The sequence below is a fragment of the Harpia harpyja genome, chromosome 12 (genome assembly GCF_026419915.1).
Source record: "Harpia harpyja isolate bHarHar1 chromosome 12, bHarHar1 primary haplotype, whole genome shotgun sequence".
In the NCBI taxonomy this organism is placed as follows: domain Eukaryota; kingdom Metazoa; phylum Chordata; class Aves; order Accipitriformes; family Accipitridae; genus Harpia; species Harpia harpyja.
The window spans coordinates 23,056,863-23,080,956 of NC_068951.1; the positions used below are offsets into that span (position 1 = coordinate 23,056,863).

Genomic DNA, 24,094 nt, shown 5'->3' on the forward strand with positions numbered 1-24,094 from the left:
CAGACAAGGCCTGAGTCTGATAAGGAATAAGGTCCTGGGTCAGTAACTGCGAGCTATGGCTCTGTGAGCAGAAGGCTACTTTTGGCAATTGCCCCAAGACAAGGAAAAGCTTTAAAGAAGTTCCCAACTTGTGATCCAGAAAATAGGCAGACAAATAGGCCTTGACCCACTCCTGGAAAGGGGTAGGGAATTTGGCTATTTCTGTCCAGGTCTGTGAAAAACAGCTAAGAAAAGCATCCAATTTATAGTAGTTCTCAATTGTCCATAGGGAGATTTGCATCTCCAGTGGAAAACTTTAGGAATGTGAAAACCAAGAAAGCTGAAAATTCAGCTAGTGTTTGACTGAAGAATAAGCTTTTGGTTGCATTTCATGCAGTAAAATTACGTCAATATTGATTAGTAAATTTAAGATGCACTTACAAGTTGCAGCTACAATCATATTGTGGTTGTTCTAAGGAGAAAGAAGGGACTGTCGTGAAAGCTCATACTGGGGCATATGTATAGGCTTCCATTTTGTTGAACTAAAATTTAGCTTATCTTGTATTTGAGCTTGTGCACGGCAGGAGACCATTGTGAAGTCTTTTGGTTTTTTTCCTCATAGCCTAGTATAAATTAGTTTTTTTAAAAAACACTCACATCAAAAAACCAAACACTTCAGTGCTCACACTCATTCCCCCTCAATCAGATCTGACTTCTAGTAGATTAGCTGATGTACATCTGCAATCTCCTAGCCTTCCTGAGTTTCCATTTTCTGTCAGTAAACCTGTGATATACAGGATGCTTCTGAAATACTTGTTTTTCCTACACTTTAAACAGAGAAATAGCATTTTTATTTACTTAACTAAAAGTGGCTCAGACTTGCAAGTGGAAAATTGCCCTGTAGTACAGAGAAGTTATTGCAAAAAAAAATCAATCTAAGCTTAAGGAACCAGAAAAAAATAATGGAAAATAGAAAACTGTAGGTAGCATCTCTTTAAATTTCTTATTTCCAGTAGATAATGTCCATCTGAGCCTTGGACAGGTGATTTTCCTGGGGTTACAAATGAAAATGTAGCAGGAAAACCAAAAAGAGCATTTCTTTTATTTTCACTGTGAGCTGAATAATAGTGAGTTGCTATAGCTGTTGGTCTTGTTAGTTGTATTGTCTGCTGCAATTTTTCCTCTAATGATGTCTTTGACAGTCTTTAAAAGATAGCTGAAATGCCTTTACTTTTAGGTATTTATTGACAGCAAATGTGGCTTGGGCTGATGTTTTCTAGTGGTCAACTTGATGATGATAACTTAATGCTGAAGTTGAGTAAAGTTAGCACAGTAATAATGCGCTCACTCCAGTGGGCAATGCAGAATTGTGCAAGCTGCCGTCTAGGTTTTGCTGTTCCTGGGATGCATACAGTGCTTCCTTAGTGAGACTCTGCCCAAGTGGGGACTGTGATTGACTGCAGCTTGTGTCTTGGGTAATTAAAATAAGAAGCGAGGCTTCAGGTGAAGTTTTGGGCAACAGTCATTACCTATGTACCTAACTTGAATGACACTGCTCCTCTCACAGACAAAACGTATAACAATATGTACGTCAGTTGTAAAAACTGTCATGCAGCATGTGTGACAGTGGGCTGAGCTTCCCTACTGGAGGCTGCAGAATGCTTTTGTGCTGAAGAACAGTTGAGGCAATGCTGAAGTTCTCTCTTTGGCCATGAAAAAACAGTATCTGTTTATGCTAAATCTTAATTCAAATTTCCCATGAGTATTCTTCCAGTTGGAGGAGAGAGGTTCCTCACATTGCCTGCCCTGCTCCCATCCCCACCGTGTTCGGGGTTGAAGACTGTATTGGTTTTGTGTGGCAAGGTTTTGGTAGCGGGGGGGGGTTACAGGGGTGGCTTCTGTAAGAAGCTGCTGGAAGCTTCCCCTGTGTTCGAGAGAGCCCATACCAGCCGGCTCTAAGACGGACCCGCCGCCGGCCAAGGCCGAGCCAATCAGCGATAGTGGTAACGCCTCTGTGATAACATTTTTAAGAAGGAAAAAAAGTTGGGACGGGGGTATTTGGCAGCCAGAGAGAGGAGTGAGAACATGTAAGAGAAACAACCCTGCGGACACCAAGGTCAGTGAAGAAGGAGGGGGAGGAGATGCTCCAGGCGCCGGAGCAGAGATTCCCCTGCAGCCCGTGGGGAAGACCATGGTGAGGCAGGCTGTCCCCCTGCAGCCCATGGAGGTCCATGGTGGAGCAGATATCCACCTGCAGCCCGGGGAGGACCCCACGCCGGAGCAGGTGGGTTCCCGAAGGAGGCTGTGACCCCGTGGGAACCCCGTGCTGGAGCAGGCTCCTGGCAGGACCTGCGGATCTGTGGAGAGAGGAGCCCAGGGAGCAGGTTTTCTGGCAGGACTTGTGACCCTGTGGGGGACCCACGCTGGAGCAGTCTGTGCCTGAAGGACTGCACACCGTGGAAAGGACCCATGCTGGAGCAGTTCGTGAAGAACTGCAGCCCGTGGGAAGGACCCACGTTGGAGAAGTTCGTGGAGGACTGTCTCCTGTGGGTGGGACCCCACGCTGGAGCAGGGGAGGAGTGTGATGAGTCCTCCCCCTGAGGAGGATGAAGCGGCAGAAAATAACGTGTGATGAACTGACCGTAAACCCCATCCCCGTCCCCCTGTGCTGCTGGGGGGTTGGTAGAGAATCTGGGAGTGAAGTTGTACCCGGGAAGAAGGGAGGGGTGGAGGGGAGGTGTTCTGAGATTTGGTTTTATTTTCTCATTACCCTACTCTGGTTGATTGGTAATAAATCGAGTTAATTTTCCCCAAACTGAGTCTGTTTTGCCCGTGACGGTAATTGGTGAGTGATCTCTCCTATCCTTATCTCGACCCACAAGCTCTTTGTTATGTCTTCTCTCCCCTGTCCAGCTGAGAAGGAGGGGGAGTGATAGAATGGCTCTGGTGGGCACCTGGCGTCCAGCCAGGGTTAACCCATCACAAAGACTGACTGTGGCTGAACTCTCCAGGTGGAGGGAGTGCGGTGAGGGAACTGGTGCTTCAGGCTCTATGATGACTGGGTCTGCAAAAGCAAAAGAAAAGGGAAGTTCACCTCTTGTCTTTATTAAATCGCAAGAAGTAATTTGGGAAGAAATGGGACTATAACTTCTGTGTTGTCACTTTGAAACAGAAGATGTAGTTTAAGGAACATGAGGAATTATAAACATAGCACTAAATAACAGGATTTTAAAAGCAGCACTTTTCTAATATTGACCCAGGTAATGCAGAAATTTACCATACAAGTATCAGTGCAACAAAATGGAAAAGAAAAAAACCAAAAAACTTTGTGAATTTAATCAATTTCTCCTGGCAGATTAATGTTTATATATAAGAATTCAAAATACGATGTTCTGTTCCACATGTCTGCTGCAGCATTTCTCATTGTCTTCAAAAGTAATTGATGTTTTTGCTGTAGGAAGGGAGATATCTATGTTTACCTGATAGGATCAATAGAACTATTCTAGGGGGCTTTAACTTCTGGTGTCAAAATGCGCTGTAATGAAGGCTATTGCAGAAATCTGTAGCTCTGCAGTATGAAGTGCTTGTATTCAAGGCTGCCATAGCAAGCATTTTTCAGCACTTTTGATTAGAAGCACTGGCTTGAAATGAACTTTTATTCAATGATATCTGCTACTTGGTTACTACACTTATAAATACTTCTAATGAATATTTTTTAAAGTCTGTCTTAGAATTTGAAATATAGGATTGTGCTGTAAGTCAACAGACTCCTTGAAAGTTCTCTAAATTACTATGATCTGTCTTACAGAAGGCAGAACAGCAGCAGCAATTGAGAAACTGAATGTATGTCAAATAGGTATATGTGCCTGGGAACATCTCGGTCCATAACTCACCACTAGTGCTGAATGTTTGCAAATTCTTGGAAAGTCAGAGGAAGGGATCTGTAGTCTCTGTTCACTGCTCCCATTTGACTGCTCAGTTGATACCATGAGGTTGGAAATTCCTGCCTGCTTCTGTAATGAGGTTGATGAATCTGTACTTTGGGTGATCCATTTTCAGACCTTTGGTTTGATAGCATTTGTAAGTATGTAAGAAGAGAAGTGCTTTACCTCTGCTGCCCAGCTACAGTTGCGATCTGAAAGCTGTACCTATGTGACCTTGAAACACATACTATTGCTAGGTTGAAGTATTGTGGAGAAATTACACTCCAAGGACCCTTCTTTAGCTTGCTTGTCAGGGATTTGTCAAGGCAGAGCTTTTTCTTGTTGCTATTCTAGGTTAAATTTAGGTATGTCCCACCCAGCCCTGTGCTGTTCTTCTCTGGTACCCACCTCCTCCCTAGCTCCCTTCACTCTTTTTTTTTCTTTTTTCCCCTTTGGTGTGGTGCTCAGAGAAGTAAGCAGCACTGTGGGAAGAAAACGTTAAACCTTGGAGCCTGCTCTGCAGTAGAAAGGGCAGCAGTTGCACAGGGAGCCATCTGCGGAGAATAAATACATCTGTGCTTTAGGGGCCCCCTGCTCCTCGTGCTCCTGGACAGGCAGAAGACACAGCAGAAGTGGAGAAAATGGAAGGGCAAATGCTAGGGGAAGCAGGGATGTGGTGAAAGAAGTAGGTTCAGATGTAGATGGTTGAGGGATAGAGACTGCAGAGGTACTGAGGACTGTCACTTTGTAAGTTCAGTGTGGACAGATTTTATATAAATATAAAATTTGTCATCAGGTTCTGTACGGCAAGTGGTTTGATTTAAAAAGAAATTACTGGAGGTTTTTTGTTTAAACTGCACATTCTTAATAAATTAAAAGACTGAAAATTTAAGGCAAATGTAAAAGTTTAGTAGCTCCATTTATATTCTATATAAATATAAAATCTGAAGCTTAGAAGCTTATGTTCACAGGCTTAGAAAGCCTTTTTAAAGATTTTTATGGTGGTTTTTCGTAACAGCATTTGATAGTTTGACCAGTGTGAGGCTAATAAGCCTTTTTTGTTTGTGTGATTACTCAGCATTCAAACACAGCACATTAGTGATTGTGGCATTGTGCGTTATGGATGAAGGCCCTCAGTGTTAATACAGATCTTGCCTTTGAGACTTGCAAAGCCTTTATTTAGCTGTACAAAAGAATAAAACGAGAAAGGTGGCTTGTACGTCACACAGGTATATTTGAACTTCATTGGTGTCTAAATATGCATTTGTAATCCAAGCAGAGCTCCAAGAGTGACCCCAGGGATGTGCTCCTCAGGTGTGAGCGCAGGCGGCAGGGACGACGCTGGCAGGGTGTCGGAGCTCACGCAGCGCTGTGCCCAGGCTGCCTCGCTTCCGAACTCACAAAGGCGTTGCGCTGTGAGCTTTTCAGCCCACGTGTGCCTTGCCTTACCTACTTTTTCCAGATTGTTTTTCTTGCTGCACACATCTTCACCTTTTTTCCCCCATCTTAGTTGTTTTGAAGCATTCCTGCCTCTTCCCGGTTGTTCTTCCCTACACTTCTCCTTTTCTAGCTTCCATTTTTTTCAGAGAGAGAGCAACTAGAAGAGAAGTCTACATTCATCATCAGAATTTCAGAAGCCTGGGTGTTCTCCTCAGTGCTAGGCAGCCTTGTTAGTGCCTTGCTAGGAGCAGAAAGGGGAGGAGAAAAAAAAGGTGGAAGAGGGATAAATAACTTTTTGTGCTGACGTGCGCATTTGATTTTCTTTACTTATTAGCATGAGGTTACCTACAGTGGTTTGCGTTGGTGGTTTTTGGGGGTTTTTTTTTGCATTTCTGCTGTGTGGCTTCATTTCCATGTGACTGTTTTAAATAGTATGTTTGCATGTGGCTGAAAGAACCTTCTGTTTTATAAAAGATTAAAACTTCAGGTCTCTGTTTAGCCAGAAAATTGAGACTAACATGGCTACTTGTGCTGCTGCTTCTCAGGCTGGTTGGAGCTACATGGGAAAACAGAAGTGGAAAATGGTTTTATTGCCTATCTTTCTGGTTTTAGGTAAATTTTTTTCATGGATAAATCTTTTTCTTCTTGATAAACAGTGGTGATACCTTTTGCTTTTCAAGCTGAAACTAGAACTGCAGGAGGGAGAGAAACTGGTGATGGAATGATTTAGCTTTTAATTTGGTGTTCTTCATGAACTACACTTTGCTTTGTGTTTGTTTTTCTGCTGTACTGAATTCTGTTAAATTCATGTCAGTTTTGTAGCCCTAATTCATATCAGACTGGCTCCCTGCTTGGGCTCCTGAGTACAATAGTTGATTTGATAAACTTGACATTCTTCCAGAGGGAATTAGTTGCCGAGTAGTTAATTGTTGCAATCATTATACTGAAAGCACTTCTGAATGATTTTGTCTCTCGCTTAGAAACTACTTGTCTAATATTTGTCTTTTTTGGTATATTTTGTGGCATTTGGGAACTGGGGGCGTATGGAAGTCAGATGAATTAGCTTCTTGCTCTTTAAATAGGTCATATTTAATGTACACTGAGAATAAAACCATATGTAATAATATTTCAGATGCCATTGGTTTTGTTTATGAAGACATTTCTTAGTCAAACTTAACTTTAAAATTTGGTCTTAAGGTGCTGTGGGTTGATTTAAAATAAAAATTACTGGAGGTTTTCTGTTTAATTGAACTTAGAGCTTGGATTTTATTTCCTCTGAATTCTGTCAACTTAAAAAAAAATCTTATCTCTGTTTGGAGCTGCAAAAATTCTTGAAGGAGTGATTCTACAGCAGTATTTAGCTCTTCTACCGTGTGATTAGTGCCTCTCCGTCTCTCACAGGACAGCATTTGCTGTTTGACTGTTCAATCGGGTCTTACTTTTGTCTGATACCAGCCCATGTGTTTAGTTTCACTTCATGTTTCAAACAATCTTAAATCGGTGGGACACCGAGCAGAGTTGCATTAAGGTCTCTTCCATTTTATTGTTTCTGTAAGCCTTCTACTTTTTTTCCTAAACTTTTTAAAAATTATGTTTCAAAGTAGTTTCTATGTAGCTTCTTTAGTTTTAAAAATAAGTTTATGAATATTGGGAAATAAAATATATTTTCTTTCTCTTTTTGTTGTCAAACTACCTCTATAATAATATGTATGTATTCTTTATAGTTTCAGTGTTGGCAAAGTTTCCAGTTAGATCACCAAATATGTTTCAGATATAGTTTACTAACTGCCCTGGCTGTGGGAAATGCACATCAAAATCATGTGTTTTGTTTCTGGTTTATGTTGTTGTATTCCTGTCATAGTAAAACACGAGCTTTGAAAGGCACAGCAGTGTAAAAATCCTGTTCAAAAACTCCCTTAATCAAAGATTTAAGTATGACTACATACACATTGGCAGACCTGTTTTCGGCAAGTGCATGTTACTGTGAACTAAGAGAGCAAGCCATATAAAATAGTGCTAATCTATAAAAAGTCGTGTGAAAACTACATAGTAGAATTCTGATCTTGTAACGATTTACAGCTGAAAGCAGCACAGAATTTGGAAAAAAGAGGGACTTTTTTTTTTTTTCTCCTTTCCTCCTCTGACCTGCATCAGTCCAATACTATTTGTAGGTTTGCTGGTTACATATGGACCAGAAAACCCATTTGGGAGACAGAGGTGGGATTAACACTGCAGAGGAGGACCTTCAGTAATGAAATACTTGGATACAGAGAGACAGTCAGCTCTTCAAAGAACTTTGAATAACTGCTCTATGTGGTATAAGGGGTACCAAAATGGAGGAACAAATTGAGCCTTCTGTGCAGCAGGGAGCTGGGGAGGATGAGGCATGCAAAGAAGGGCTCGACAGCTAGGAAGCAGGATAAATGAAGACAGCAAGGGAGCAAGAAGCCCAAGGACTTGAAAAGAGAGGGAGAAAGGAGAAAACATAAATACACAAGGCACTAACAATGTCCAGGGAATGGCAGAAGATGCAAAAACAATTGAGAGACAACTGAGACTTTAGCTGTTAGTATGGAAAATATCTCTGTCATTGTTTGGACCAGGCAGAAGTATGAAGAGGGGCTGTGTTACTTGGCGTCCTCATCCCAAAGCACTGAAACAGCAGGATTGTTACAGCTTGTGAGGAGCTTTAACAAGGGGAGAGGAGGACCAGCCTTGCTGGTTGGGCTCTTCAGGTTCCCTGTGCTGATAAGGCTCAGCAAACAGAAGGCAGCTTTCCAATGGGAATTCACCTCTCCTTGGTCTTGTTTTCCCCCTTTTCTGAAATACTTGCTATTTTTATGTGTATACATTCAGTGGAAATTTCCAGTACACTGCCTAGACTGGTGCCCAGATCATACGGGTTTTTTTTTTTTTTTTTTCTTTTTCTATTTAGCATAGTTAAATAGAAGACCCAGGTATTTGCATAGCTAGTTTGGTTGATTTTGTTATTATTTCCCCCCCTCCAATACGTGTTATTTCAAGTGCACTAGAAGTAAATACTACTTGTTATGACAGTGCTTATTTAGGTGACTGGAGTTTTTTGACCACCTTGATAATTTTCTTTGTCAAACCTACAGATAATTTGCATCATTTAAGTCGAATCATGGAAAGGTCTGTGTTGAAAGGATCCTTTTAAAGATGACCTAGTCCAATTTCCCTGCCATGGGCAGGGACATTTTTCACTAGATAGGTTGCTCAACTATGTTCAGAAATCCAGACAACATGTTTATGCCCCAGGTGGGTTCAAAATTAGAAGCTCCTTTAGTCCGTCCCTATCGGAGATACTTGGATGTGGACAGGGTGGTAGTAATTTAGTGGGGAAATGCTGTGTCCCTTCTTTCCTGGTATAAGCCAAGCTTATTCACTATACAGTAAGGGCAATATTTACCAGCTATTACTAAGTAATTAATAAATATAATTAGCAGCAGCATTTAGAATATGATAGGTTTTAATAAACTTTTTTTTTAATTAATGACCTGACCTATTGTTATTCTTAATCTTGATTCCATTTCCAGTCCACAAAATAGACTTATGTTGCACCCATAACTGCAGTGTTGACTTAAGAGTCTCCTTTAAGGGTGTTCTGTGGCTTTTTAAACTTCAAACACATAATCTGATAATCCTGTAGGTGCTATTTTTAATATTAATTTTTAATATTTTAAATAGAGTAGATTCTTAAGATTTAGTGCTTTTCCTTGTTCTTAAATTTGTCTGGCAGTGTTAAAGTATTTATTCAACTAGTTTGATTAGAAATGAGACTTGCTATCTGCAAACACAATGTTGGCCCTGTGAATTGTAGGCACTTGATCTTAATAAGATAATGTTTGCATCTGTTCACTGCTGTAGTTAATAGTCTCAGTGCAAAAATGTGATCTGTTCAGGTTTTTTGTAGTTAAAACTGCCTTAGATAAAAAATTAGGTTCCTTATTTTGCTTTTAAATCTCTGTTATGGGTTTGTGTGGTGCGGGGGTTTTTTTGTTAGCGGGGAGGGGCCGCCGGGACGGCGGCTGCTCGAAGCTGCTCGAAGCTCCCCCGGCTGCAAGCCGGCCCCGCCTGCGGCCCAGGCCGAGCCCATCGGTGAGGGTGGTAGCGCCTCTGGGGGGAAGGTGTGCTAAGGTCCGGGTGCGCTTCCCAGTGTCCTCGTTTTGATGGGATTGGGAGCCAATGAAATTGATCTTGTTTCTTCCCCAAGTCGAGCCTGTCTTTTGCCCGTGACCCTAAGTGGCGAGTGATCCCTCCCGGTCCTTATCTCCAAAAGCCTGCCTTTGTATTTTCTCCACATCCCTCTGGGAGCAGGTGGAGTGAGCGAGCGGCTGTGTGGTGCTTTGTTACCGGGTGGGCTTAAACCATGACAATCTCCCAACTGAGTTTTAGCACCAGAGTTTGTAGTTGTTGCTTTTGGGGTATGGTTTCCCCTGTCTTCTGAAATACTCATGGGTCAAAGCTGAATTGCGTTACATTACCTCCATGAGTACTTAAGCCAGCTCTGTATGTTTTTGTGACATTAAGTGAGCAGCAGCAATGTCGTGGGTTGCTCTAGAGAAAATTGTTAACAGAAAGCTGAGAGTTGCTGCTCCTAACCTTTTCTGGCTAGGAAACTTGACCAATGTAACATAACTGCTGTAATTTCCCATTTGTACTCTTTAGGCAACTACTGTCTTGTAATGCTGTTTATTTGCAGAGTCCAGCAACTGTTGTAATGCATTCTTAAGTTTGGGATTTATACCCCAAATAGAAATTTGCTGCAAGCCCCCTTCAAGCCAGAGTTATCAACCTCTGAGAGACATTGCCAAGGCTCTGCGTTACTGCTAGTTTCTTGGTCAGTGCTTTGCAATGTCTCACAATCATGTGAGTCTTAGCATGGAAGGAGCTAAAAAATGATTCTGATAAATAAATGCTGGAATGGCAGCTGAGCTCTGCAGTTTGTGGCCAAAGTCAAAGTTACAGTTTAATGTTCCCACCAAGCACAGTCCTCTGGGCCGTTGTATGCAAAATCTGAAAAAGCTTAAGGAAAGGTTTAAAGTCACTGTACTTTGTGGGTATTAGCCATGTCAACAGCACTAGCAAGGGTATGGAAAATGCTTGAATTCTGGGTTTGGCAGGCAAAGAGAAACCACATAAAAATATTTAAAGTGCAGTGTAAGAATGAAGAGTCTGTGTTACATTAACAGCTACATGCTCTTAAAACCTTCGTGTGTTTCACTTCAGTTTGCTGTCTTCATTGGTTTTCTTTGTCTGCACAACTCTCTATTGAGGAACAAATTCACCTCTAAAATTAGGACTGGGAGTCAAGATGCAACTGAGGAACTGACGCAGAAGAATTAGTAAAATTCTGCTTTAAAATTTGTTCTCCTGTCTGTCTTTTTTACCTCTCACCACAGATGACTAATAGGGGTAAAAATACAAACACTTTTCTTCTTCATTTTCACCTCTAAATGTGCCCCTGTTCAAATACCAGAGAATACTAATAGAAAAAAAAGTGGGCATTTGTTATTACAAGTGTAGTCTTGTAAGACTCATAAATGAACTGGTGCTTTCACATCAAGTCAAGGTAAAGAGACATTGTCAATACAACACTGGCCTTAAATTCAGATAGCTTCAGCATGCTTCTACATGTCGGAAGACTTGTGGCATTTCTGTTAATTTCCCTGCTGTGTGTAAGCATTAACTGCATTTCTTTGTATTTAATGTTTTTTGTGGTAGTCTCAGTTACATTTCAACAAATACATTTTGTGTGTGTTTTCTTTAGATAAGTCAGATTATTTAAGGCTGGCAAGGTAGCCATGTAAGGGCAGGGATTAGTAAGGAAAATGATGGACAATCCAGCCCCTTCAATCTGAACTACTTTGTTTTGCCAGTGGTTTTGTAGTACCATCATAGTAACTGTGCTGTGTCTTTTGCTGATATCCTTCAATGTCAGTTTTTAAGTTACAACGTTGAGAGGCAGCTGGCTTTTTTATGGCCCTTTTCTTCCTATTCATGCTCTTAGACCTTCATGAGAGACTGACAGAAAAAGCAGCTTCAAGAAGAGTGCAGAAGGCAGAGTTGTTCTACATCCAGAGGTATTTCTGTAGTCTTAGCCAGGTATTGACTTTGCTAAAGAGCTCTCTTGACTATGTAAATCATGAAAAATTCACAACAAAGATCTGTACCGTACAGTGGCATCCTTTCATGGAAACCATAGTCTTTGTGCGTAATTACTTTAAAAAAAAAAAAAGTCATAGTCCTATATGTCCTTAAACCCTCCTAAAGGTATATGGTGTATGTTTTGTATCTTTCAGTGCATTTAATCCCAGTAAACCCCATCAGGGAAGATGGGTTGAATCCTAAAAGCCGAAAGAGAATAATGCCTGATTTGCTGACTGAGCCTCCTGCAATAGATCCTGTTTATGAAGCTCGTGTTTACTGCAATATTCCCACCATTGCTGAACGCAGCATGGAAGGTAAGCTTTTTGAATGCAGACAACAGTTTAGTTGCTTGTTTCTATGTGCTGTCATTGGAAAGGATAACTTTGTGCACTGTCAGTTCTTTGGTGCTTGGAGAAGGTACAGCAAACGCTAGTTGGTTGCTGAATTACGTTAAATCATTCAAAATATGCTCCTCCTCTTTCTTTTCCTTTGTATCTTCTCTGTTGTCTTGATGTTTGGAAGTGGTTCTGTTATCAGTCAATGGTCAACTGGAGGCCTAAAATTGAAAGGCATGGAAGAGATATAAATATTTAATATCTGAATTGTAATTCATGTTACAAGTGAGCTGCATTGCAAACAGTTGACTTGGAATTCTGAAAAAACTCCAGAAATAACTAATTTTGGAACTCCAAACCATTAGACATAGTCAGCTAAAAGGCACATTTGCATTCTTCACCCTATAGCAGCTGCAGCAGCAAGTTAGTCTGAATGAATTCCCTTATTAGCATATCCCACTAATGCATATAAAATAAATTACAAATTAGTATATCAAAAGGCTCCAAATTAGGCATGCTGCAAAACCTGTCACTACGTCACTACACTATCCTACTTGGATAGGGGTCTGGAAGAGAGGCATCCTAAAAGTGGAGTAACCTTATCATGTTGTCAGAGTTCAGTGCTTGAATAATGTCTTGTATGGTTGTTGGACTTTAGATGTACTATGGAGAATGTGCCAAGAACCTGAGTCTTGTATAAGTTGTCTTGCAATTTAAAGTGAAATCTTTCTTGGGACAGGAAGTTATCATTTCTTATGGGGGCTTTCTTTCATTGCAATACCAAAGCTAGCCAGCTAATTATACATGCTTTTTTTTCTTAAATAAGACATGTGCAGGGGAAAGATTTAGGTAACATTTACTTAACTTTTTATACTATTTTTTTTTTTCCCTCTTTCTTCACTTTAGGTCATGCACCTCATTATTTTAAGCTAGTATCAGTTCAAGTGTTGATTCGACATGGCGATAGGTATCCGCTATATGCCATTCCCAAGACAAAGAGACCTGACATTGACTGTATGTTGCTGCCTAGCAGGTAAAATTCCTGGCTTTTATCATTAAGTGTGTGTTTTGCTTGATAATTATTTTGTTCCTCTTCAGGAAACAATTTGTGCAGCTTCAAGTACATTGTGACTTCTGATCTTTGTGTATTGCTGTGGATTAAAATAAACCAACCCTGTATCAGTGGTGTACAATACTTCCTTTGAGACAGGAACTATTACCTGTTACCAGTTCAGACCAGAAGAAATTCTTGGTATTTCTTTAAAAAGCAAAAGCTATTTAATTGAATATTTAGGTTACCATTTGTCTTAGATAAGCTTCTACACATTTTCAAAATATAAGCGCAGTGTTTGAGAAATGTCTCTACCATTTCAGCTAAGCATGCTTCCTTTTGTGTGAATACAAAAAGGTCTCAGTTTGTCACTACCACAGGAAAATTGATATTTGTGTCTTATATTATTATTTTTTTCCTCTTACTTTTTAGAAATATAGGTTATCAGAGTTCCCTTAAATTAATGATTTGTGTCAAAGTTCAGGGAAAAAAAATGGGGGTTGTACATTTAACTATTAAACAGAAAGTGCACTGTTTGCTACTTGAAAGCTACCCTTTTCCTGTAGTTACCACTCGCTGTTTAAAACTATCACATAAGTTGTGTTTGCCTGCCGTTAAAACATGATTTACTGTGCTGTCTAACATCATGTCTTTGTAGCTTGCTGATGCTTGCCTTCATACGTGAACCGGTCTGAGCTGTAGATATGATCTGAATTGCTTCTCTTCCATGTAGAAGAACCTTTCTTTCTTGTTTAGAGTTTATTCACTGATAAAGATGAATTATAGTGCAGAGCAGTAGACATAAACAGTGATGATGTAAATCACCAACCTTTGTCCTAGCTTGCTTGATTACATGCGTTTTTTCTCCTTTTAAGTAGGATCTGTGGTATTATTTTTTTTTTTTTCCAACTGAGGACTTTCCAGTGAACCTACTGAATACTTACAGGTAAAAGAAGAATATCAAGAAAAACGATGAGATATGTTAGCAAAACCTCTAGGCAACTCTGCACCCACTTGGCAGAGTCAGTGTAGGGATTCAGTGACTGGGGACTGCATCTGCTTTGTGTAGCTGCATACATTACTCAGGAAAAGAGGCATAGTAGATCTCCTGATCTACTGGTATACAAAGCAGTGTACATATACCAATAAATACCTTTTTCCAGGATAGCATGGAATCTCCTCTGTCTTTAAAGAAATAATGTTCTTGCTTTTCTGGTGTAGAATTACTCAGAACTAGCTTTACTCTGTCATGCTGAAAGCGCCAACGGCACACTGAAAGTGCATTTCTGACTTAGATATATCAAATGCGCGTTTTTTGTTTTGATAGATTCATGGGCCATGTTCCTTAAAATTTTAGTAGCTTCCTGTCATCAGTAGCATTTATGATTTTATCTTTTATATCTGGATACTTTGTCCTTTCAGCTTTTCCTCAAGTGGGCTTTTAACAAAAGAATCTCTCTGAAGGAGAAGGTGGATTATGGTACACTTTAGGTTTGTGATTAGCTTGTCTATGGCAGTTCCATTTAAAAAACCAAACCAATTTTCATATCTGGTCCTGTGTCAGTTTCTGCTTCAAGTATATTAAAACCCAAACACAGGAGTAATATTTGCACAGTAGGAATGTTGCTAAAATATGCTGAAGTGACATGAAAGAATACCTGAAACTAATTATTAAGTATAGCCTCATCTCATACTTGTAAAGGTGATGGGAAGATTGATGAGAGAGGCTTGCTAACTAGATACATTCGGTAGTGGACACAAAGGCTGGCAGAAAATGATCAGCAAATTGGATCTTTGAAGAAAGCTGAAATATATTGCTTTGCTTTTCAGATATCTGGCTGTGTAAAGGAAATTGCCCTTGTTATTAGTAGATGTCCTGAAATTTGCAAGGCTTGCAATGCTGCCTTCAGTTGTAGTCAGTGTTATAATGCTATTCTGGCATGAGTAATTGAAAAGTAACCATTATTGCTGAAGCAAGCTACTGTTATGGTGGTTGGTGTAACCCTATGGAAGTTTGAAACCATCATCAGTTTTAGCCCATCTTTGTGTCTGCCTGGTCATAGGAAACAGATTTAGGGGCTCCTGAGTTATATTCAGGCTACCCTATCTATCTGCCTGCATTGTGTATAAAGATCTAAACAGAGGAAAATTCACAACTTTTTTTCCTCTAAACAGAGGAAAAATACAATATTCGACATGTATATATTGTAGACAAAAGTGTATATAAGTATACATATAAAAATGTATGTATACCTTTTTAAGAGCAAAATGGGAAGAAAAATAGACATGAGGAATCTGCTTTTTATAGCTAACATGGCATTGGAATTCAGAAGATTCAAATAGCTTCTAATTTCACTGGTTTTAGAGCATATATATGTACTTAGATCTTTCTTAGCTGCTTGGTACAAGTATCAAACTCAGAAATTGAGCAAAACCATATCCTCATTTTTGAAAGGAGACTACTCTTTTGGAATGCCTGTCTATGAATACAAACCAAAATACCTGATTTTATGACTATACTGAACAAGTTTTCTAAGTGGTAGTGGTATAGAACCTTTTATATAGTGCAATTTTTTTGTTTTTTTTAAAACTTCCCTCTGCTATCATGTTGGCTACTTCTTTATTCATACTTCAGATTCCACCAAAAGGCTTGTTTTGTCAAGAAGTGGCATTCAATGACCTCATCTGACATCCTCCAAGGGAAGTTTGAATTCTTTGAGAGGTGCTCAACCCCAACAGTGTTCTGTGTCCGCTGCAAGCTGACTGGCTTTCTGAAATTAGATATGCAGCCCTGAGATGGCAGACAGGAGACGAAACTCCAGTTATCTGTGCCAAAGAGTTGTGGGCAGTTGATTTCTTGCTAATAGCTATGATAACATTTTTAATGACCTGCCTTGAAGGGGTGAGATTATTTTCAGCATGAAATACTAAGTAAAGAAATATGATCCAGATTCCTTTCAGAGTTCTTAAAGGCTCTGATCTTTTGATCTTGCTCAATACCTGTCACATTAGAACGTATGTGAGAAAACTTTATTGCAAAGATCTTAACTGCAAGTGACAATGGATGAGTAGCTGTATTTCCCAATATTACAGTGCCACACAAAACCTCAGTTTTGTATTTGTTGGAGAAGCTTTTATAGCTATTTCCACTCCAGTTTCAGGCAAGGAATACAACATGAAGGCCCTGGAGTCAGGAAAACTATCCATAAAAGGCAAAGAAGTAGTGCAGCTTTTTACACTGCCAACAGAATGACCAAGTCAAGCAGTTAAGAGGGCATAGTGCCAGGATGCGAGGAGGCCAGCAGTGTCGATATCCTTGGCTGTTACTGATTTATGAAGCATTAGAACATCAATGTATAGATGATACATTCCTTACCATTCACAGCTGCTAAAAATGAGTGGAGAACCAAAAAGACCTTGTCTCCTTGAGAGCAAGGTTTATGTAAAATAAAATCTCAGGGCTGACTTTGAAAGGCCAGCAGAAAGATTAAAGGAGTTGGCTGTGTATCATTCTGTCCAGATGTGTTAAAGCTCACCTTTCTGAATAAAGCTGGAATTATTACTGTTTATGCCATTGTTTTGAATGGAACATTTATTACTTTAACATCAGGAAGCTGTTTGCTGCGTTTGGCTGTCAAGCTTCTATTCCTTCCTTTGTGATGTAAATTTGGTGCTTGATTGTAAATGTATTTATATTGAGAGTATTACAAGGTATATAATTGCTACCTTTGAACTGAAGGTTTTCTGATGCTGTATAATTAAGTTGAGATGTCTGATTGAAAGCCTGGCTTGTTTAAGCTTTCTGGACTTTAGTTTCAGATAAGTATGCTGCTCATATTCAGTCTGTTCTTTATTTGTCTTGGCATTCAGCTGATGGAATTCATTAATTAAGCAGATTATGCTACAGCCCCATGGACTTCTAATGGATATGCAAAATAGCCTTGAGGTCACGCTTTGGTTTTGTGAATTATGGATTGTGATGTATAGGTGTGGCACGAATATAAGCAAATGGATTAAATGCTTTGGAGGTTTCTTCCATCTAAAACTTCGATTAATATTATTATATTTTCATTGTTCTGGATGCAGATTTCCAAAGGGAGCTGAATAATGTATACTTCTTTTCCCTCAAGAAAATTAATTGAATGATGTTATGAAAATCCTTTCATTGTAGTGTGTGCTTATGGGGGGAATAAATTAATCTCCCACTTCTTTTTCCCTTTGTATCTTACATTTATAGTGTCAAAAGTAAAAAAATATGCAATGTTTCTTCATTGAGTTCGTATATGAGATAAAGAAGAAATGCTTTTTGGAAGATGCTAAAATGATTTCAGAAGACTGCTATAATTTGATAGTATGCTGGGTTAATTAGCATATGCTTTAAGGCATTTTGAGAGATGTTGATGGTAATCATAAGAAGCTTAGTAACAAATATTTGAATTTTAGGTTCAATATGCACATGTCTTGAAACTGCCAGAAAAATGAGAGAGACAATTGTGGGAGAGGCAAGTATCATACTGTGAGCTAAAGGAGGTGTGGATTTGACTTGGAGTGAGGTCAAAGCATGATCCAGACCAGAATTAGGTGAAGGCAGGTCTCCTGAGGACTTTTCTGACTTCTGTAAAGACTCAGGAGAGCAGTCAAGTAGACTGGATCACTATAGAGTTTGTTATAGAACTGTAAAAGCTGTAAGACCTTTATCAATAAATAAGCCCCAACGGTACTAATGCTGTATTTAGGCTCTCTTTTGTAGACTACAGTAATCTATTGTTGTTTTTAATGGCTCTTTCCATTCATTTGCCTTCTAAAAAGGAAACGGTGTAGTCCTTTGATCTAATACTTTGTCTACTTGAACACCACGGAAAACACATGTTATTTTTGCTTGAAGTTATAACATCATTTTTTGCACTGTGAGTAAAGAGAAAAGGGGCTTGCTTTTGGTACAGTTAGCAGACAGAATCTGGTATTATATCATTACAAAAAGGTAATGTTCATTTGTCCAGAAGCTTGGTGTGTGCCTGGCGTGGTCACTGAGTGACACACTTGAAGGTTCTGCAGCTCCTTGTGAGAAGTTTGGTCCTCTTGGCTTTTACAAATTCTGCATTTACTATCAAAAGTGACATTTGCATAGATAAATGCTGTTCGGGAAGGGAAAAAAAAAATCGATATCTCCTTTGTATCAGTGTCTACCTCAAGTTCTTTCCTGAGGTAATCTGCTGTTAGTTTTCTACTTGATTAACTATTCAGTTTTAGCTTTTAAATAAATGACTCCTAGTAATTGATCTCAATAATTAAAGTATTTCTTCTATCACAGTTTCTCTTTTAATCATAATCTTAACAAACATACTTCTTTTTCTGTAGCATCTTATGTCATGGTGAAGGTACATTATTTATGCTACTCTTGAATTTTTATGAACCTGTAAATTATTAAACAAACTGTAGTTGCATGTAGCCTTATCAAGATAATGTCTTTCCACATCTGTTTCTTAAATTCTGTACTTCATCTTAATTAGATTAACATCGCAATTTTTATAGATATGTAGTCTTAGATTTGTAAGCGTTTCAAAAGAGTATTCAGTTGACTGAGTCAGAGGACAGATTGAATGCTGTGGTTTGTTGACCTTCAGGTTTGTTGAAGAAACAAGGCTTACACTGTACTTCATTTTGCAGTATACATAGTAGAAATAAGGCAATCGTTCAGTGGTCCAATAGCTTTGATAGGAAAGAATGTTAAAGGAATCTCAGCCTGTTCCTATCCAGGAATTCATTTTGATCAAAAGTAGTCCTAAAATTAATAAACGTAAGGATTGAGGGGTGGGGAGTTTTTACCAAAAATGACCTTGTTGGGTCTGATTTGCAGCTTAGGCCTAAAGGAGGAACAAAACTCTGCTCTAGATCTGATTTCTATTTATGCTTTAATTCTTTAATAAAAACAGTTTCTGCTCATGAGGATCACTAGGTAAGAAAATGTTTCACAAATAGTTAATATAAATCAATAGCAATGTTTTCCTGCATGGTCCTGCGACAAGCAGCCCTGAGAAACAAGGATGATTTTCTTCTTGCTCTGTGAATTAACTGTCAAGTCTAGCAATGGTCTTCATGCTGTGATTCATTTTCATTATTATTATTATTATTATTATTATTATTATTATTACAAAAGCAATTGGCTTAAAGAGCTAACCTCTTACCAAAAGAGGCTTCCATGCACCCAGCCTGAGCATCACTTTATCCAGGCACAGAAAGCCCCACTGTCTCCCATAGCAGTTCCTAAATACTGACCTTGAAGTCTTGAATTTGGTTAGTATCGTGGGGGTGGGGTGCAAAACCACCCTATAACAAAGTTGCTGTGCTGCTGTGTGAGATTTGAGGCTTTGTTGTATGTTTGACCTTAATGTTGAGCTGCATGAGTTACATTTCATACCTTTGCACGTATATAATAGATGCAATAAATATATATTCATGCATGTTTCTGACGCAGTATTTTGTGCCATTATAGCTAAGCCATCCAAAATCTGCCAGCAGATTTTCTGAGGTGTCATGTGCATATGCTCCCTTTGGTACTATATTTCTCACTTGGCTGTCCTAATTCAGAACAATCAGCAAGTTAGTGTTTGCTTCTCTCAAAAAAACCCAAGACAAACCAAAAAACAAAAATGAAGAAAACCTACATTTTTGTATCTATAAACTCCTCAAGGGAAAAGGAAACTTAATGAAGGATGTCAGCTCAGTTGCTAGCAGAAATACACATATAGTTCAAATAGTTGCAGAGTGTGATTTCTTTCTGTGTACACTGGTTACAGTGTAGCAATGAAGAGATGACATTTCAGTATCAAAGCTTTTTAAGACCTTTACAAATAAGATATTTAAATTTTGAATGTTGGTCCATTTTAATGCTGGTGCATGAAAACTACACTATTAAATCTGGGTTCTACTATCCCAGTGTTCAGTTTGTAAATAACAAAAAGATAAGCTGATTTCATTATTTGAGAGAAAAGAAGCATCCTTGGTGTTGTTACAGATAAAATTATTTTTATTTTACAAAAATAAAATCATTAAAAGACAAATTAACGGACATTAAAAATGGGAAATAAATGTTCAAAATTAGGAAAAAGTATGGCTATAACTAGTGATGTTAGGTGAAAAGCCATTCCATGTTCTGACAAAATTTGAAATATTTATTGTATTAATACATTTCCCAAATGTGGCAGCTTACCATCATAATGTTCAAAAAATTACAGAAGGATGTCTCTTTAGCTCTTTTTTATTTTCTGGTTACTTTCATGGAAATAAAATTTTAAGGCTATTTCAGTCTTTTCAACTATACACCTTAGTAATTTTCTTTGCTTCCTGCTCAAACAGTCCCAGCAGTCTTAGCTGTGTTGCCTAGATACTCCATCTCCTGCAGCATCTGTAAATTGGCCAATTCAACAGGAGGATTCATTTTCTAAATAAAAGAGAAATCTTGGGGTGGGGAGGGGGAATCATTTGTTAGCTAGTAGCCTGAGTGATGCTGTAAATTTTGCTGTTGAGAAAAATTTTTATTTGCTCAGTTGTACAGGGTTAATCAGGAGAATTGCAGGTATGTTCAGAATTTGGTTACATACATAGAGATTACATTCAGGATAAAAAAATACATTGTAGCCTGAAATGTCTGTCCCCTTCAAGCGGAATGGTTCTTATTTCTATTGTTTGATTTTTATTTTTTTCTTCCCCGGAATATATTTAACAAGTAGTAAGCTTTGAATTTATATTCAGAAATATGTTTAACAGTCATATTTTGTAATTCACTTCTGCAAGCATGTGCTTAACTTGTGCTCACTTTAAAAATAATATAATTCAAAGTTAAGTAACTTGCATCTACATATGTGTATGAAAAGCTATATTAATACATTAATACATAATTTTATGAGTTACTATTCATTTTATTATTATATCTTGGAAGTTAGTTTATCTTGCCTGCCATTTTTTAGCTGAAGCTTTTTGCAAAGCACCGATAAATACTTTTCTTTCTTCTTTCCTTTCTTCCTTCCCACAAGTGATTGCTGACAGTTTCATCAGTACAGGTTTGATTCTGCTAGAATTCAGGTTTTTGTAAGCAAAGCAGCAAAAGAAGCAGTATGGATAATGCAGTTCTTTTAGTTTTCTTGCACATGTATTTGCAGAACTTGCTAATTAAGTAAACAGGATTTAAGGAAAATTATGATTGACAGTTTATTTGTGTTTAGAGTTTTCTGAAGGACAAAGTTTAGAAAATTGGTAGTTCAGCCTGCTATGTCTGTAACACTAAAAAGCTATTTGCTAATGAGTTTAATTTTTGCAACTTAGTTCTTCCATTTTTAGATTGCACTGCTGGGCTGTGAAAATAGTGACATGTACAGAAAGTTCTGTTTGACATACACATCTGGAGCTAGATTAAGCATTCTAATGTATGCTTAGGACAACAGGAAATCTCCACTGCTTTAGAAAGGAACAAAGCATTTTTTATGTACCTCTGCTTCTCAAATATTAATCTTCACTTGCATTGTTATAATACATAGAAGAAGCTGTGGATTTAGAATGTCATAAATTGGCTAGTTTTCCTTTCAATTTAAAGTAAAAATGAAAAAATTATTTTCTTTTTTTTTTCTCTCATCTTGTTTTTTGTCTCATTTTGCATTTTTTTTTCTTACTGGCAGTTATACCATAATTTATCATAACCTTTTCCTCACAAGATTTTTTTTTTTTTTTCTGAGGGTAAATTAAATACTGGAAAACTCCACTTTTATAAAATGATCTGACAATGAGCTACTTTTCTGTTGACAGAGGCACTGATTCTTATGAGATCTTCTGTATACACATGCTGTGAGCATAGCTCTGCAAGAGATGCTTTCTCAAATTTAAGAGAGTTTCTCAGTTGGCTCTTCTATGTAAGCATGAATGTCTTTGTTACAGTAAACTTGATTCCTGACACTTATTCATACTTTAGTAGTGTTATTGCTCCCTCTTGTGGTTCTTGCAACTCTGGAAGTTTTTTTAGACCTGAGGTTTTTGTATCAAAACAGTTTATCATTCTAGCAAACTGTAAATATGAACAATAAACACAAAACTCAGACTTCTGTAAAAATGATCTGAGAAGATTTATCTTCTTTTTATATATATATATAATTTTTTTTTGTGAGCAACATTAAAAAATATTTACCATATTCAGGCTGAAAGTCCTATTAAAATGAGAACCATCTGGGGCAGAGTTGGGTTGCCAAACAGTTTCTGATTCAGTTCTGCACAAAAGTAAGAGAGGTGACTGTGTGACATTTGTTGAACATTGACATTTAACAAAGAAATCCCTACTTATGTAATGTATTTCTGTTGTAGAAGTGTGATCATAGATTTTTTTATTATTATTTTAAAGGTTTAAATCCCTTTTGATTACATTGTTTGTGGACTCTTTTGTATATGTAGTTTTCAGCACAGCCATACAACAGTGAACTGAGTCTATTTGAAATTTGCAGAACACTTTAGGAGATCTAAACATTCTTTCTCCGACTTGAATTATGTTTCAGTGAGTTAACGTAGACTTTTTTGCATGTATCTCTTTTCTAGTTGTGTTCATTACTTCCATTGTGGGGGGTATCTTATCTGTTTAAGTGTCCAGCAGTGTTGGACTCTTTCTTCCTGGGGAATAGTACAATACCCAAAACAATGACTTCCAATTTTAATGGGGCCACTGGATACAACTTTCTGGGTACCACTTAATTGAGGCTACATGTGCTGTTTGATTTGAAGCCTGAAGTAATTAGAAATAAAGGCTGAGTCTGTAGTCAGCATTGTACATTACAAAACTTCCTTCAAGATCATCTACTTAAAATATCGGTTATTTGAACCCATTTAGATTGTCAGTGCCTTTGGCTGTGGTGTTAAAATGCAGTGGTACTTCAGAAACTGGAGAGAGTATTTTTTTGGTAAGGATTTTTTTTTTAAATTTACAACAGTATTAGTGACTGCATTCGGAAAAAACAAAAAAAATCTCTCCAAATTACTTACCAAATGGTATCATAATTTTAACATGACAAGATATTGGTTTCCCTATAGGTCTTTGGTAGTTAGTAAGTAGTTAGATTTCTTTTGCATACTTGCAGAAGTCCTGACTAAAAGCAGATGTTGTCTCAGTGGGAAATAATCTCACACCGTGAAATTTCCAAGCTGACATACTTAGAATACTTGACTCTCTTGAGCTGTTTTCCCATATGCTTTTGCAAGTTTTCACATTTTGGTTTACCTCTCTAGGAAGCCTTCTCATCCTCAGCTTGAAGCTTTCATTAAATATATGTCCAAAGGGTCTGCAGCCCAAATGGATGGTTCCCTAAGTAGCCTGCCTCGTTACCCTAGTCATTCTTTGTGTGAAATGGGAGAGCTTACACAGACAGGTAAGTTTCCATAGTAGCTTTATCTTTTCTTCTGCTCTGTTAAATACAGTCTGTAGGAGGAGGGATCTTCTGTTTTTCTTTATATTGAAATAAATGCTTTTTTATGGGAAGCTTATAATGTTGGTTATAGCCTAGGTTATGCTGGGATATGAATAAAGTATTAGACTCTCTACTGTAAAAGTGTTAACAGTTCTAGAAACCACGCTTGCCAGTTCTGTTACAGATTTATCACGCTTTTTATTTGTAACAAGTTGGAGCACCTTTCCTTGTCACCGTTGTGAAAAATGGCATTGCTCAATCCCTCCTGAGGAAGATCTGGTACTCTATTGCTGATTGGTTTGTAATTCAGAATGGCCCTGGAACTGAAGAACACCTAGTTGCCAGTTTTTACCTGTGATGTAACTACTGTGTCCCCTGCAAGAGATTCAGATGTAATAGACACATTTGATGCTTGTATTATGGAAATAGAAAAACTGTACATATCTGATGCTTTTCTTCCTTCCCCCCACACCCCCAAGCTTTGTAATGAAGTTCTAAGAGTGTGCTTTGTGGCATAATTATTTATGTGTATTTTCACCACAGGAAAATGAAGTTTTATTTTCTTATTCCATCTATCAGTTCTGCTGAGCTAGTTATTGGGAGAAAATGGGGAAATATCAGCAATTAAATTCCAAACAACTTTTTCAAAAAATGAAGTTTTGAGACTTCATCAATACTACCACTGAGAGAAAGGCTGCTGAACTCTGCTAGTGAGCATACTGTTTAGTTTATCTGTACAAAAGGGGTAGGGGAGAA

General features: G+C 38.2%; 1 protein-coding gene across 2 annotated transcripts in view; it reads left to right on the forward strand.

The window, feature by feature from the left end:
- The window catches only part of PXYLP1 (2-phosphoxylose phosphatase 1), a 58,413-nt gene that overhangs the window by 30,223 nt on the left and 4,096 nt on the right, over nucleotides 1-24,094 (forward strand). For both annotated transcript variants that reach the window (XM_052803676.1, XM_052803675.1), the window contains exons 3-5: nucleotides 11,666-11,827; nucleotides 12,755-12,881; nucleotides 23,160-23,299. In XM_052803676.1, coding sequence (XP_052659636.1) covers nucleotides 11,666-11,827; nucleotides 12,755-12,881; nucleotides 23,160-23,299 — 429 coding nt within the window. The remainder of the gene's footprint in view (nucleotides 1-11,665; nucleotides 11,828-12,754; nucleotides 12,882-23,159; nucleotides 23,300-24,094) is intronic.